Source organism: Crocuta crocuta, unplaced genomic scaffold (assembly GCF_008692635.1).
Source record: "Crocuta crocuta isolate KB4526 unplaced genomic scaffold, BGI_CrCroc_1.0 scaffold213, whole genome shotgun sequence".
Lineage (NCBI taxonomy): Eukaryota > Metazoa > Chordata > Mammalia > Carnivora > Hyaenidae > Crocuta > Crocuta crocuta.
The window spans coordinates 4009783-4026224 of NW_027529442.1; the positions used below are offsets into that span (position 1 = coordinate 4009783).

Sequence of the window (16442 nt, forward strand, 5' to 3'; positions counted from 1 at the left end):
AAAACATAAACAGGTGAATAAACAAAGCCAAAAATTACAGGTTTTAAAACATCTGGTCACGTAAAAACAAGCAAACAAAGGCAGAGAATCATGGGACCGGGCAGTGTGGGGGCTGAGGTCAGGAAGCCTACTCTGGAGCTTACACAGGTTTACACAGGAGCTCAGCTTACTTAGAGGGGTCCGGGGAGATGAGGGTGTGAAAAGCTGGAAGCTGGGAGGCATGAGATAAGGTGTGTCAGGAGGTACAATTCCTTTTATTAAGGTCATTCTAGAGCACACTGCAGTGCGCTAAAAGTAATAGGCCCTTAGTCAGGGTGTGAGAACTGTCTCAGTGGCAGTCCCCAAAACAGATCCTCAGGCAAGAATTTTGGCCCCCAAAGTTTACTTGAGAGGCAATGCCAGGAAGCACAATGATGAGTAGGGAAGGGAGACAGGGAAAAGGAGGGACACCCACTAGGGATGTTAATGAGCAGGGAGATGTGACTGTGGGCAGTGGGGGCTCAATCCTGAAGGACGACCTCTGAAAAACTATACTGAACACACCTCAGAGTTTCCCCACAAGAGGTGGTTTTATCCACCAATTTCCATCCCAAACTGAAAACTGGAAGCTGGCAGAGAATTCACTCAAAGGGACTTCCACCATGTCTCAGTTCCAAGGCTGAGTGTATTCATGGCACCTGAAAAAGCCATCACCAGTGAGGTGTTGGAGGGGGAAGCCTGTGGTGTGGACGCAGACCAGACTGTCGCCCTGAAGGTGCAGGTGGCCTTTAGGGTGAGCTAAGGGGATATAGGCAAAGCATCAACTGCCTCTGCTATAATAACTAAGTGAATAAATGATTGAGTAGATAAATGAATGAAAGTGTGAATAGTTGTACCTGAGAAGAGTGCAGTACTTACTATGCAGTAAGCCCAAGGTGAGTGATATGAAATAACAGGAAACATGAATGAAGAGGAATGAATCAATGAAAGAAGTTCAAGGCTCTTGCTCCCAGGGAGAGCCAAGGAAAGTCCCTTGGGAGCTGTGGTATGCTGGAGCTCACCTGACTGTGCAGCTAGCTCTCTTTCCAATCAAGTTTGTAAGCATTAGGAAGGTAGCTTGGAATTGGCCATGGTGGGAGTATTTACACCATGGGAATTGGCACATCAAATGCTAGACATCATTGCTTTATGCCCTGATCTGACTGTCAGCACACACAGCTCAGTGGCAATATGAATACCAATGGTTGGTTTCAATTTTCCAATCCCTTTCATACTAGTCTCCTTACTCTCACTTATTCTTCCAAGGTATCCTTCATGCCTAAGGTTGTGTATCAGGCCATGGAAGACGTCCCCTCCCTAACTTTCCTGCAGAGCACAGGTCCCTGTGAGAGCCATTAATCAGCCTGATTTCCTGTCCTCCACCAACCCAGTGCTTTCAACTATGCCTCACAAATTAACCAGAAGGATTAATAGCATCTTTCATTGATATTCTTTGTATGGTTCAATTAGTTCCAAGGAGGAACTGCTTGCCCTCTTTCTAGGGAAAAACCTTTGGTATCATTAACTGTGCATAGATATTCCTGCTATGGGTGATTTTGGTTTACGGATGCTTATTAAGTCAGAAAATGCAAGGCAATGCTTCTGTCTCCTTCACCTGGATCTGTTTCTAATCAGTCTGCATGCCAGGGAAATCTCTGCTGGTTAATTTTGTCCATTTAGAGAATAATTTTTTGTTGTTAGGAACAGAGTGTAGATCATCCAAGACAGTAGTGAAATGAGAGTTCATTTTAGGAGATTTATTTCTGTCTCCTGAATTCTAGGGAAGTGAATGATTGGGCTGGTGGTTATGATATTGATTATCTTAGAATGTACTGGAAGGCGAGGTGTCTGCTTTGTTTGAGAATTGGAAGCTTGAGGGAAGATAGCAACACAGAGGTTTTATCATTCCACTTGGTTGGGTAAATGGACTTTTGCCCCCGGGTTATGACCCCAATGTCTAGGAAGGTGAGTAAGTAGATTGCATTACCAGAAAGAATGCAGGGTTAGCTCAGGGTGAACACACAGAGCCCAGGGTTTGGAGAAATGACACATGCATGCGTGTGCACACACAGACTCCATGGCTTCACCTGTCTCATCAACGTGCATGTAGTCACTGTAGAGTCAGCCTCAGATGGAGGTCTTCTCTCTGGTCCTTCGCTCTCATCTCTTCCTAGCACCTCACATCCCCAGTTCCCTAATTCAGGCTCTTTCCTCTCCTCAGACTTGTAGGACCCATGCCCACTTCTCATTCCATCATGGCCACATAACACAGTTTTCCCTCTTTTCCATCTGCCAGCATTAGGTTTACAGAGCCACGCATCTACAAGACACAAACTTCCCTCTTGCTAATTTTAATGGTCTCTCAGCAAAACCATTGTCAAGCTAAGGAAGTTTCTGTCTCTTCACAACATCTTCCAAGAATTGCCTTCTAAAATTCTCCACCCTGTCAGTAAAAAGAAGGAAGGAAAGAGTGGGAGAGGGAGGGAGGGAGGGAGGGAGGAAGGAAGGAAGGAAGGGAGAGAGGGAAGGGGGAGGGGGGAGGAAAGGAAGGAAGAAAGAAGGAAGGGAGAGAGGGAGGGAGGGAAAGAAGGGGGGAGGCAAGTAAGGAGGACAAAGAGAGCACAAACCACCCATTTTGCTCGGCTAGTGAGCTTGCCAGTCTGTGCCCATGAGACCCTCAAGAGATGACACATGGTCAACACATGGAGAACTTCAGGCCACTAAAACACCATGGTGCATTTCCGTGCAAAGACTAGAACATTTGACAGTTATCTCCCACCCAGGTGGCCAGAAATTGTTCTCCCTGCTGTTGTAGAGCTAAGCAGAAGAATGCTGACTCAGGGAGTCCAGACACCAGGATTCTAGTTCCAACTCTGCTGTAGCTGAGTTGGGGCAAGTGAGTGTTCCTCTCAAGTTCTCTTTTTCTTTGCTAGTGTAGTACTATTAATAATAGTAATACATAGTAATAGTAGTAGTAGCAGAGGAAGAAGGAGGAGGAAAAGACACTTTAATGTTTGTTGAGGGCTGTAAGCCTGGTGCTTTACATATATTCTCTCAGCTGCAGCCCACAAAATCATGTGAGGTGAATACTCTTGTTCTCAGCCTCTTTCACTATGCACTTGCCACGCTGACCTTCCACTCTCCAGCCTTTCCTCTCTGGGGGTGTCACTTGAGAGGTTCCTGCTGCCCAGGGCACTTCCCTCCACTCCCTGCCTCCTTTCTGCATGGCTTCCTCTCCTTCATCCTCAGGGTCGTAGCTTACATGTGACTTTCCTCAGGTGCCTAGAAGAGTTTCTCCCCCACAAAACACATAACGTAATTTGTAATGGTTTCATTTGTATATTCTTTCTGATTCTTTCTCCCCAATCCAGCATTGAGTTCCCAAGTGGGCAGGGGTTTTCTTTGTCTTTGTCTTTTCTCCTTTTTACCTTTTTGCTCCCCACCAGCTGGCACCTAACAAATGCACTGTTAAACGTCTGCTGAATGAACCAATGAATTAGTTAAATAGCTTGCTCCATGTCAGATAGCTAGGAATTGGATTCAAACTCGGTTCTGTCTGACTTCCAAAACTGCTCTTCCCAACCACCTAGGGAGGAGTGGCTGGGCAGACCTCTGGGAGGGGGATCGTAAGAGCATTTTCCGAGTTCCCTCCCACTCTACGTTTTTCTTCAACACTAAGGGAATTTTGACCCACCGAAGAGCTTTCAGACCCCTCTCCCCTCTCTGTCTTGATGTATTCCAATTGCAGAACTAGGCCCCTGGCTGATATACTCTGAAGGAGTTGATTTCACTCTCCCAAATATGGAATCAACCATGCCTGTAATACGTTATTCACTCGGCAGGATCTGACTCTCCCAGAGTTGTACAGACATTATCTGTTTAATCCTCACCAAACCCATGTGAATTTGATATCGGTCACACAGTATGATTTCCCTTTAATCAGTGAAGGGTGGGGGAAGGGAGAAACTTAACCAGAAAGCCCATAGGTGTCATAGTCAACTCAAATACAATGCCTTCTGTTTTCAGAGCTCCATAGACACTAAAAGAAAAAAATAGTGGTGTGTGTGGTTTTAATAGTCTGACACTTCCCTTGTATGCATCTAACATTTTGAATAGTTAAATACATGATTACCATTCCATCTTAAGTTCATTACGTGGTAGTATTAATCATATCCTACTGTATATAAAGCACTTTAATGGAAGATGAAAAGCCAAGGGTAGTTCCCTTATAACTATCAAGCACTGAAATTAACAGGATTTATTTTTAAGTCCCTTCAACTCTAACTTGCTACATTTTAATGTTTCAAGAAATTTTTAATGCAACTCTTTGAAGCCATTATGCTATTCTGCAACATCTTTAATATAGAAATGATAGGCTACACACACACACACACACACACACACACACACACACACACACCATTGTTGTTAAGAGAAAATATTATCACATATGTTAATCACTGAGCCCAATACCTGGCCCATAGTAGGCACATGATAATGGCAAGAATGGACAATTCCTCCTAACCTTTACATGTACTAGTGTTGATTACACACTTAGGACCCTTACCCCATCAAAGTACATATATATAGCTTCCACATAAATCTCTGCATGAATTGAAAGGGGCTGCACATAAATACATATTCCATCTCATTGACCTCTCTCAGTGATTCAAGAAGAAACAGAAGATTTAAGCATCAAGCAATTAACATCACTTCCTCCTTATTCCTGTCAACAGTAAGAGCTGACCGAAAGAGAGCATTTGGTCATGAAATGTTAGCAGACACACACCCCAGGAATAAAATCAGGTTCCCTCCAGCCTGGGTGTTCTGTGTGTAGGAGCTCCCAATTGCAGAGGGGATTAGAGTAGCTTCTCAATGCCTCCTCAAACCTTATTGGTGAGGCAAATGAGGAAGAAAAGCAGAGCAAAACAGATCAGCTTTTCTGGAGTGCTTTGGATGCTGGGTCACTGGGGCCGATGGTCATGTAGATTTAGCAAGGGAGTAAGTCTAAATTTCCTATTTTATGGCCTGGAACATCTTACCACAGAGCCCATCCACATCTATTTACAGTAACAGCATTCATTAACATCTACTGAGTACTTATCCTGTGCCGGGCTCTGTTTTAAATGCTTTCCACAGATTAACACGTATAAACATAGTCTTCTCTTACTGTATCTACTGTATCTTTTGGTCAATCAGTATTTTTAAAATACTGATTTTTAAAACCAGTAACTTAAAACTGCCGTGCACAGAAAAACAATGGTTCACAAAATAGTACTTTACCTTTGAAGATTTTATCAGTAACCAATCTTACCCTGTTAAAGTTAGATGGTCAAGTGAGACCAACAGCCCTGATTCTCTTCCACCACTGAGTGAGACTGGCATGGCAGGCGCTAGGGATAATGCGCGTTTCGCCTTCCGTACTTTCTGAATAAACTTGGTGACGTTGCCAGGTCCAGCAGCCTTCTTGTCCACAGCAACTTTCTATTTAATATCATCATTAGCAAAATGACTCAGAGGAGTTGTTATCAATGCCGTTTTACGTCAGGAAACCACAACATGGGGAAATTAAGCAACCTTTCCAAGGTCTCATTCCAGAGTCCATGCACTTAACCCTTACACAATAATTCTCTTTTCTACGTAACATGGGCTAGTATTCCTAATGGGACCCCAGACCACCTAAAGAAGCTGAATTCCAAAATGAAAATAAAATAAATAGTAAGGTTACAACATGAGGTAGTGTTAAGTGCCCTTAACTGACTTTCTTTGGAAATGAGCAAGAAATACTTTGGAATTTAGCCAAACTAAGCAGAGTTTAGCATTTGCTTCTCATTTTAGGCCATTTTAGGCCATCCTTACCCTCCCAGAGATATCTTTTTTCTTGAAGACTTCCTGCTTTCCTGCTCTCAGTGTTTAATACCTACTTCCCACAAGTCCATTTCTACACCAAGATGGACTATGACATTAATTGGTCACTAGTAGAACCTTTTAACAGTGGTCACAGAGTTTTAACAACCAAGGAGACTTTGAAGTTGACATACACTGAGAGCTTGTGCTCTGAAATAGCACCTGTTAGATACTCATCTACTCTCCCTCAGCCCATTAGGTCTTAAATTCTAGGGTGCCTGGGTGGCTCAGTTGTTTGATCATCTGACTTCAGTTCAGGTCATGATCTCACAGTCCGTGGGTTTGAGCCTGGCGTCTGGCTCTGTGCTGACAGCTCAGACCCTGGAGCCTGCTTCAGATTCTATGACTCCCTGTCTCTGCCCCTCCCCTGCTCATACTCTGTCTTTCTCAAAAATAAATAAACATTAACAAAAAAAGAAATTCTGACTATGGCTTTAAAAAAAACTATATTACTCCAAAAGATAAAACATGTTTATTGCAGAAAATACAGGTAAATGAAATAAAGAAAGCAAGGAGACATTTTGAATTCTTCCCATCTGGAGATATCTGTCAGTAATTCCTTAGTGTGTAACTTTCTAGATCCTTTGATGTATGATTACATCTCTACTTTCTGAGGCAGGACAACTCTTTACACAGTCAAACACAGATATTTTCTCCTCATGTTCAGTTTTTGTCCAAGCAAAGTTATCCCAGTTTGCCAGACTACTTTTTCAGACACCACCTCCACGGTCCCCATCCTCCTCCTGGCTTTCATCTTCCAGCCTGAACCAAAGACAATGCCACATTTCAGAAAAATGCAGACACTCTCTCAATCCAGACACTAACCTCTGATTGATGTATTTCATTGGATTAGCATCATTCCAATGACTCCCTTCTCTCTTGCTTTTTTGTTCCCCACAGCTTTTTGCGATCTTTGCGTTTGCAACATGCGGTGGCTATTCCGGAGGCCTGCGGCTGAGTGTGGACTGTGTCAACAAGACGGAAAGTAACCTCAGCATTGACATAGCATTTGCCTACCCATTCAGGTATGGAATGGCGGTTTGTGCTCACAGAGAAGGCACCTTCTTTCTGCGGTTTCTCAAAAAATAATGCAGTTTTTTAAAGAGACTTAGAAGTAAACAGAGAGGATTCTGTCTGAACCCACAAAACACCCAAACAAGTAAAATGCCCACCTACCACCCCACCCTGGGAAGATTTGTGAATCCCACTTTCAAACCAGAATTGACTGTTCTCCAAAACATTGATACTATTGGCCCAGGATTGGGGGCTGTCAGTAGGGAGACCTCAGAAACACAATTCCTTCCTCCCCATTCATATTTCCAATCTTAAGTTCTTCCAAATTCTCTCTAGAATTAGTGTCACCTCTAATTTCATGTTGACTATGCAATTTTGGTTGATAATGTATTTAAATAATATTAATATCTAATATCACTTCTGTGTGCTAGACACTGTACTTAGCCATTTACTTGGTTAATCTTGTTCAGTCCTTTTGAGGGGAATGCAGTTACCATCGGCATTTACAAATGAGGAAAATGAGGCACAAATACGTTTGCCCGTATTCCTCAGCCAGTAAGTGGCAGTCAAGATTGAGCCTCCCTGGGTTGAGCCCAGATCTCATATTTCTATTGCTGTACTTATATTGCTTGAGATAATTCTTTCAGTGTCTTTATAAATTCAGTCTGAAAGATACCTTATATTTGTCATCACTAGTTATCTACCAGGGCTTTTTCCATACTGGACATCTTGTGATTCTGACCCACATACCCAAGTGGATTAACTGAATTCAATTTTAAAATAATTTATTTCTGTAAAACTCCCAAATACTTGGCACCAAATAACTGGTATTATTTTTTAAAACAACTTTCGGCTCAATGTGTCAGAACACTCTCTTGTTCATTTCTATTTATCAAACATGTATTGAGTAATTGCTTTGTGCCAGACATGGTTCTGGCTGTGGAGAAAAGTAGAACTTGACCCTCGAAAACTTTTCTTAAATAGGAGAGCACAGTGTTTTCCAAAATCTTTCCCACAGAGCCCTATATATTTAATGTTTAATGAAGAAAAGAAGGAGGGAGAGAAAGGGTGAGGAATAATTTAAACTTTATATGGTCAAATAAATTTAAGAAATACTTCTTAGCACTCTGCTTTTCTAATGCACATTTTGAATCACCAAGAGATATACACTGTTTCCCAAAGATGTTTGACCGCAGACACCTTTTCTCACTGAGCATCTCAGAGGATCTGTATATCATGGAACACATCCTTGTTATATTGATTTAGTGAACTTTCCCTAGCCTAAGAACAAAAGTGCCTCAGCTTATAGGCATGAATCATGGGAAGCAGCATTTATACCAACATACTGAATGGTTTTTAAAAGTAGAACTGATAAATGTTGCAAACACCTCTGCTCAAGTAGATACTCTCCAAACTAATAAGAGGGTGCAAAACTCCAAAGTATTAAGCATAGAACCCCTGGTAATTTGGTAAAAAGAGTTACGGGTGTGGGTAGAAATGAGGCTGAGGTGCGAGAGTACTTGACACTTGTAAGTTCTGGTAGAACTCCTTGGCTTTAATGGGGAAAAGCTAAGCCAATGCACACTCACTGATCAGTATGTGGGATCTAGGGTAAGAGATAAGAATGGCTGGTTCTAGGACAGAAGATAAGAGCTACCAATGGCTACGATCTAGCATAAGACATAAGAAATGTCAATGGCTGGACAGGAGGGGTAGGATGCATGGTAACATCAGTCATGAAACTGTAAGGTCTACATTCTCTTCTACAATGATTTTGTACCAAAAAATGTGGTAGGAACAGATGACTTGAAGATCAGTTGCTTAAGATTTGAAGAGCAATGGGTCACTAAACATTGAACACAGGTCTCTCTATCTCTCAAGCTAGAAGAGAGTAATCAAGAGACCTGTTTAGACTGGAAAACAGTGCCTGGCTGTTTGGGCTCAGGAGGGTGGAGAGCAGGGTCTTATTTAATTTCATGCAATCCTTGGCTAAGTGCCCAATTTGAAAAGACACTTTAAGCAAACAGTTTCCAGTATTGCGCTTAATTTTCTTCCCAAGGCATATTACCCTTGCCCAATAAAAGGCAGCTGAAGAAATTGGGTAAAAATGTTTATTGCCATCTATGAGTACAGTGGCCCACTTATTTGAAATATTTTTTACTTGGGTTCTGAAATGAAGATGATCAACCATTATTTTTTCAGTAGCAGAAACTTTTCTTCCAAACACTACCTTGCTCAGAAGCTCCGTATATAAGACAGAGAGAAGTCCCTACACATACCATTCCAGAAAGGCTCTATTTTACTAGTGTTGCAAGTTCATTCGTACATTTGGGTACTTTAAAATGTTATGCCATTATCTTCTTGGGGAAGATGTCAATTGTGAGCGAACACATCTAGAATGTATACAGATTATTTTGACGTCATTTGTTTCAAAAGGAGTTGGGTTAGCAAGATGCTAATGATATAAATCATTTAAAAAGTTATTTTTTCCTAAAACTTTACAAGCCAATGCCAATGGTTTGACTACAATCTTAGACATAAAAGAAGAGCCTTCAGCAGCTTCTAACTATTCAGTTTCTTGCAAAAACAAGGCAGACAATAAACTCTAATGCCAAGTCTGTAAATGACAGAGCAAGAAAAGCTATTTAACTTACTTATCAGACTATCAGCTGTGGGATAAAGTCAGTTTAGAAAATGCTAGATGAGGTGCGCCTGGGTGGCTTAGTCGGTTAAGCGTCCGACTTTCACTTAGGTCATGATCTCGCGGTTCGTGGGTTCGAGCCCCGCGTCGGGCTCTGTGCTGACTGCCAGCTCGGAGCCTGGAGCCTGTTTCAGTCTGTGACTCCCTCTCTCTCTGACCCTCCCCTGCTCATGCTGTCTCTCTCTCTCTCCTAGAAATAAATAAAACATTAAAAAAAAAAAAACGCTAGATGGGGTGCCTGGGGGGCTCAGTCAGTTAAGCATCCAACTCTTGATTTTGGTTCAGGGCATGATCTCACAGTTTGTGATAATTTACAAAATATTCATTTGCTGCTTGCTTCTGATAAATATGCCAGAGTATGTAACTCCTTTATGCCACCACATGTACATATTTTTGACTCACATCAGAAGGAATTTACATTCAGCAATGTATCATTTTACTATGGGAATAAAGTATTTATCCTCCTACCTTCCTTTTGATTCATGATTAAAATGAGCAAGTAATATTTAGCATTTTTCTCATCTACTATATGTGCTAATTTGGTAAAACAAATATTTGATAATGGGAGGGTCTGGAATTAAAATTTCTTGCACTTTCTTTATACACAGAAGTGTGTAGAGTTTTTTATTATAAGGAATTTAATATATTTGCAGAAAGTGTAGTCAAAGAATGCCAGTCAACACTCTGCATGGATACATGAGGCATGTATAATGAAAGATAAAGGAGTCTAGAGAGTTTGGGGGCTATGGGAGCAAAGGTTTTCATGGCAAAGTTTAGTTCTGATGGGTCCTAGTGATGAATGAATAAATATGCAAATACTCATCGCAAGCCATAACATATCAAACATTGCTAGCCACCTCCATGTGTATCCTGTAAGCATTACACCAAGCCAGTGAAGGAGGTTACCATTACTCTGCTTCAGAAGACTGCATGGAGAGAAATTTGGTCAACATCACATAGAAAATCAATTGCAAATTTTTGGATTTCCTATGTTCTACTAATCTGAATAAAAACTGAAGATAACAACATTCAGACTGTTGGAAGTGTGGTGAGTAGAGCAAAAAATATGATAGAGAAAAGTGATAGAAATGGAAAGGTGGTTTGGAGCAAGATTTTAGAAGACCTTGAGTTTCTAAGGAATTGAATTCAGGAGAAGGAGTTAAAGATGATAAAAAGAGAATAATAAGGAAAACGATTTTGAAGCAGAGAATATAGATTTGAATTTGATCATGCAGTTTGAGGTGTTTTCTATCAGGAAGTTTTGCGCTAAAGAAAAGAGAGGGGTAGTCTGATTGGAGTTCTGAAGAGTCATCTTCATGCATTGCAAAGAAAGTCCTGGAAGAAGGGAGGTCACCAAGAGAGATGGAAGAACAGGTGCACAGGGCTCAGCCGTGGGGGATGCCCACACTTATAACAAATGAGGGAGAGGAATGCCTGAGGAAACCAAGAAGAGCCAAGTGCAGAAGAGGTGGGTCAACTAGCAAAGTGTGGGCTTCACAGAGGGTAAGAAAATGTCATGTGTGCTATGAGACAGCACAAGGAGAACCACTGAGTACTTCAGAGAAGTAAAGGAATGTAAACTATGAAAAGACCAGTAGGTATAACTAATGGTGGTTATTAAGGATTTTTCAGTAGGAAAGAAAGCATACAAGGCTGTTAGAGCATGGGAAATAAAATTTGCTATTTTTTCTGTCAGACAAGAAAAGTGAAAAATTCTAAGGATTCTAACCATCTTACCTTAAGCCTGCATGAGATGATGTTCATGGAGAAAGAGACCAAGTTGGTTAATCACCTTCTCACAGAGAAGGTGTGTACCTCCTGCTTCTTGAAAGCAATTAGTTCATTTGATGATATGGTGACAAACTTCCCATTTTGCCTAAATAATAATAAAGTTTCCAGTGTGTAGGAATCATTTGAGAACAACTGAATATAAAGAATAGAAGAAGATTTATGACAAATCAATTATTATGTCACTTACATGTTTTGAGACCCCCACAGAAAAATTTAAAATATTAAGTTTGCTGTCAATTTCAAATATTCTTGTAGATTGGGAGAGTATTAATCCCTGCTTTAGATAATTAACATGATTGCCATTGATTAAATTGTCCTAAAGAAATAACCAGAGATATAGAGAAGGAAGTAGGTACAAAGGTATTCATTGTTGAATTATTTTAAGTTCTTCAAAATTAGAAATAACTTATATGTCTAATGGTAGGGAATAAGTGAAGTAAATTGTGGGGCATCCCTGAAACGAAAGGCTAGGAAGTCATTAAAAGTCATTTTCTCAAATAACGTATTAAAGATAGGTGAAATGCTCCTGGCATTGGATAAAGTGACTAACCAGAATATGAAACTATACATATCTAATGATTCTGGTTTTGTTTTATTTTTTACTAGCTGGCCGTGGCAGATACTACGCTGCCCGTATCTCCCAGTTCCTCACCATTCATCCCTATACCTTTCACTGCAAGATTTTATGACTGTTAGAAGTCTTTCTAGGGCCAAAGAAACTTGCTTGGTCAATATGGACAGGCCAGAAATTCTGGGGAGTTGCGGTCTCCTGGGGCAGCCTTCATCCAATAATAAATGTGAATTAGAGGATAAATATCCCAATTTCCTCACCTCCAATGAGGTACAACTCTAAGGCATGTCCCATACCATCTCTCGGAGTCACCCAGCAGGATGTCTCTGCCCTTAGTGGAAACCTGATCAGTAACACACCTTTTATTATCTTCTTTCCCTTTCCTCTCTCAATTCTCTACCACCTTATGGGTGTTTCCAGAGATGAAACCTCCAAAAAACAATTTGCATTTGGGTCTTGATCTCAGATCTGCTTTAGGGTAATCCAGCCTAAGACATTAGTATTGCTGAATTATGAACTTTAAAGAACGTGGATGGATAGATGGATGGATGAATAAAGGTAGATCCCTATTTCCTGTCTCTCTAAATTCATCTTGTATAATGTTGATCATGTGAAAACCAGCTTGGTTAGAAATCATTACCTTTAGTTCAGAACATCTTCCCTTATGGTTTCTAGTTCAGATTTTGTACGTGCAGCCACAGTTGTTTTTCTCTATTTATGGTATCTTAGCATATATGGTAGGTCTCTTCCAATTGGAAGTCATACTAGCATGGACTTTACCTTCAGTTTCTGAAAAATAGATGATAGCTTAGATTTTGGAAATGATCCATAGCACTTCCAAAATAAATTTTGTATGAAGCATAGTCTATACTTTGTCCGTCCTTCCCAAATATATTCTCTCAGTGTGGTGATTATCCACACAACTTTTCTCATGGGATATCCAAGTAACAAAAACTAAATCATATTTATGGAGATTATGTCATGATCATTGCATCAAAATGTTAATTTATTTCTTGGTGGTGAGATTATGAATGAATCAAATATTCTTTTTATATCCAGATCTTCTACAATAAGATTTTATGACTTTTAATACTGTTAATCTACTGAAACAACATAGTATAGCTTGAATTATAAAGATGGATGGCCTGGGTTCAAATCCTGACTCTGATACTTACTAGCTATGTTTTGTTAAGAAAATTGCCTACCATCTTTGTTTCTTGTCTGTAAAGCAAAGACAGTGTTACTCATTTCACAGTAGTATTGTATTAAGTGAATTATATATGGGAATTGTTTAAAATAAGGCCTGGAATTCAATACTTTCTTGTTTAGTATATTCTTTTTACTTTCAAAAAAGGAATTGGAGAGCTAAAAAAAACATCACTATTATAGTTAATTAGCAAAATTACCTCCAAGACAACAAAACAACTCCTTTATTATGTTATAATATATTACCCAGAATGTTAGTCTCTCCCTAACCCTTTCTCTCATATGCAAACATTAAGAAGTATGCACATATTTAACTGTTTCACATTTACTAACTTGTTTTTACTCTTATCGTTAATCTTATTTGGGTTGTCCTTGAAGGTATCATCAGTCTGTATTTCTTTCTCATTCAACTAATGGGAAAATGAAGCCCTCCCAAGTGACAGAAAGGAGAAGGCTCAGTGGCACTGGCACAGCCCTTCCAGGGTGCTGTGACCTGAGTGGAATGGAAGAATGAGATTCTAAGTCTGATCTTCGTGATTCTTGTAAGGGAATTTAGAGGGGTCTTTGTGTTGAGGGAAAGGCGAGCTGGGGTGCTCAGCTGGTCCCTAGCTGCATAAGCCCTATTCTCCCCATTTATAACTGTAGCCACTTGCTCTGATTCTGCTACTTCTATTTGGAACATGGGGACAGGTGGAGGTTGATGCCAGGAAATCTGGGAGTTTGGGCCGTTACCTAGTAAAGCTAGTTCTGTTGGGGGAAAAGCATTTTCTGTCTAAGATCCAGACCCTAGAGCAGTGGTGATAAACTGTTCTTTTTACCAGAAGGGCCAGTTTGGGGGAAATAAAAATGTTAAGGGCTGTAATATTTTACTCCTTCTGTTCGGGAAATGCTGCATTTGCAATTACATTTAAGTATTTGTTTATTGTTTCTCATTATGAAAAGGTTTCACTCTTTTTGGCTAACATTTCAGAAAACTTTATAACTACAGTATCTCATCATAATGTTGTGCATTAAAATAAATTTTGTGTGTGATGAGACCTGGGGGTTCTATGGGGCAGGGAGAGCTGGGGAGATTTGAGGGTGGTGTAGCCAAAGGGTTTGGTGTATCTCTAGCCAAATATCTGGCTTCAAATCCAAGCTCTGCCACCCAGCAGATGGGTAAGTTATAACCCCTCTGGGCTTAAGTTTCCTTATTGTAAGAAGGAAATAGTACTTTCCTCTTAGTATGGTTGTGACCACCCTGTTAAGTCATACAAGTTATTTGTGTAACACAGAGTCTGGCACACATGAAGAGTTCACTGAATTGTAGCATTCTTGTTGTAGATATGATTCATAGTTTTATTAATAGAATGTAGTACAAGGAACTGGCACCAGAGTATAGCTGTAGACTATGGACAAGGACAGCCATATTTAGAGATTTCTGCAAGAAGACGAGCCGTCATTTGTAATCAGTGTCTGCAGAGAGCACATAAAATGGTACAGTGGCTGCTGGCATGGAATAGATTAAATGGAAAAACTAGTGAGTGACAAATTACTCCACCCCCACCCCACAATTCACTGTGTAGATTGGAGCACTTATGTTGCAACACTTCCCCACAGGTGAGTGATAGTGGGGACTTAGAAGGATGCCTTAGTTTGTTTTCTCCCAGAAGCACCTCCTGAAACAAGGACTTGTAATTGTCTTGGTAGGTGATCCCTAGAAGCACCAGTGAAACCTGGGGAAGGGGAAGAAAAACAGTAATGAGTAGATTTATGGGTAAGGTACCATCATGGGCAATTGAGGCAACTGAGACTTCCAGGAAAACACTGCTAGCATGCTTCAGAGAAATTCTATTAGGCAAGTGATGAAGCTGGGATAATTATCTACCAACTCTTGTTGGCCATTGGTCAAAAGCTACTCTTGCAACTTCTGTTAACTCTGGGGCATTGCATGCAGACCACTCATTTGCACCTGCAGCCCAGGAGAGCCTTCAAGCAGAGATCTCAGATGCTTGCATTAGAAGACTATCATATATAGAAACCCAGAGAGATGTGGGTGGGTGACTCATGGCCTCTAATAATAAAATTTTTTAATCATCTTTCCTAAATCTGTGAATGACCCCATGTGGTATAATTTAGTCATCCTCTCAATAAATACTATGGTGTGCAAGATTCTGAACTATGTAGGCACATGGTATGTTTTGGTGAAGTGAACATAGCCACCTCCCCCATAAAATTTACAATTATATGGGAATAGGAGGAAAACATTAAAGATGTAGACAAAGAGGGTTGCCTGGGTGGCTCAGTTGATTAAGCATCCAGCTTCGGCTCAGGTGATGATCTCACAGTTGGTGGGTTCAAGCCCTGTGTCGGGCTCTGTGCTGACTGCCAGCTCAGATCCTGGAGCCTCTTTCAGATTCTGTGTCTCCCTCTCTTTCTGACCCTCCCCTGCTCTCTCTCTCTCTCTCTCTCTCTCTCTCTCTCTCTCTCAGAAATAAATAAAAACATTTAAAAATAAAAGATGTAGACAAAGAATACAAACACAGAAAGAGTAGTGGTAATTTCCAGGAAGAAGGTGAGCATTGTATGCAGATGTAAAATAAGTGTTGGTAGGGATGGAGAGAGTTAAAGACACCTATATATAGAATGATCCAGAAGGGCCTCCCCAAGGAGATGGCATTTAAACCAGTAAAAAGAGAAGAGGAAAAAATGTTTTAAGCAAAGGGAACAGCATGGACAGTGCTGACAGGAAATTCAGAAGATAACGAGGATAGAAGGAAGAGCCATGCTGTGTTAGATGAGCTGGTTGGGGAAAACCTCCCTGAGAAGTGACATTGGAGTGCAGACCTGCAAGAATTAAGAGAGGGAGAGAGTGCAAGAGAGCTTGCCTCAGAGACCTAAGGGGTGTATTCCTGGCAAGGGGAAGAGTAAGTTGTAGAGGCCTGATGTCCTAGCATGAAGAGACTCTGAAAATCAGCAAGAAGGCCAGCCTTGCTGGGTTGGAATGAGGAGGAGGGAGGGAGACAGGAGATGAACTTGAAGAAGCAGAGGGAAGCTGGATCACATAAGGTCTTGTGGGATCATATGAGGAATTTGGATTTTATACAGAGTGAGATGTAAGTGTTTAGAGGTTGTGAGCAGCAGAGCCAGAGCCACGCAACTTTGTTCTTATTTATTTATTTATTTATTTTTAATTTTTTTAATGTTTTAATTATTTTTGAGAGTTAGAGAGAGATGGACAGAGTGTGATTGTTG

At 40.7% G+C, this 16442-nt stretch overlaps 1 protein-coding gene across 2 annotated transcripts in view; it reads left to right on the forward strand.

The window, feature by feature from the left end:
- SYNPR (synaptoporin) overlaps positions 1–16442 on the forward strand; it is a 303250-nt gene that overhangs the window by 180366 nt on the left and 106442 nt on the right. For both annotated transcript variants that reach the window (XM_077760248.1, XM_077760249.1), the window contains exon 3: positions 6826–6950. In XM_077760248.1, the coding sequence (XP_077616374.1) occupies positions 6826–6950 (125 nt within the window). The remainder of the gene's footprint in view (positions 1–6825; positions 6951–16442) is intronic.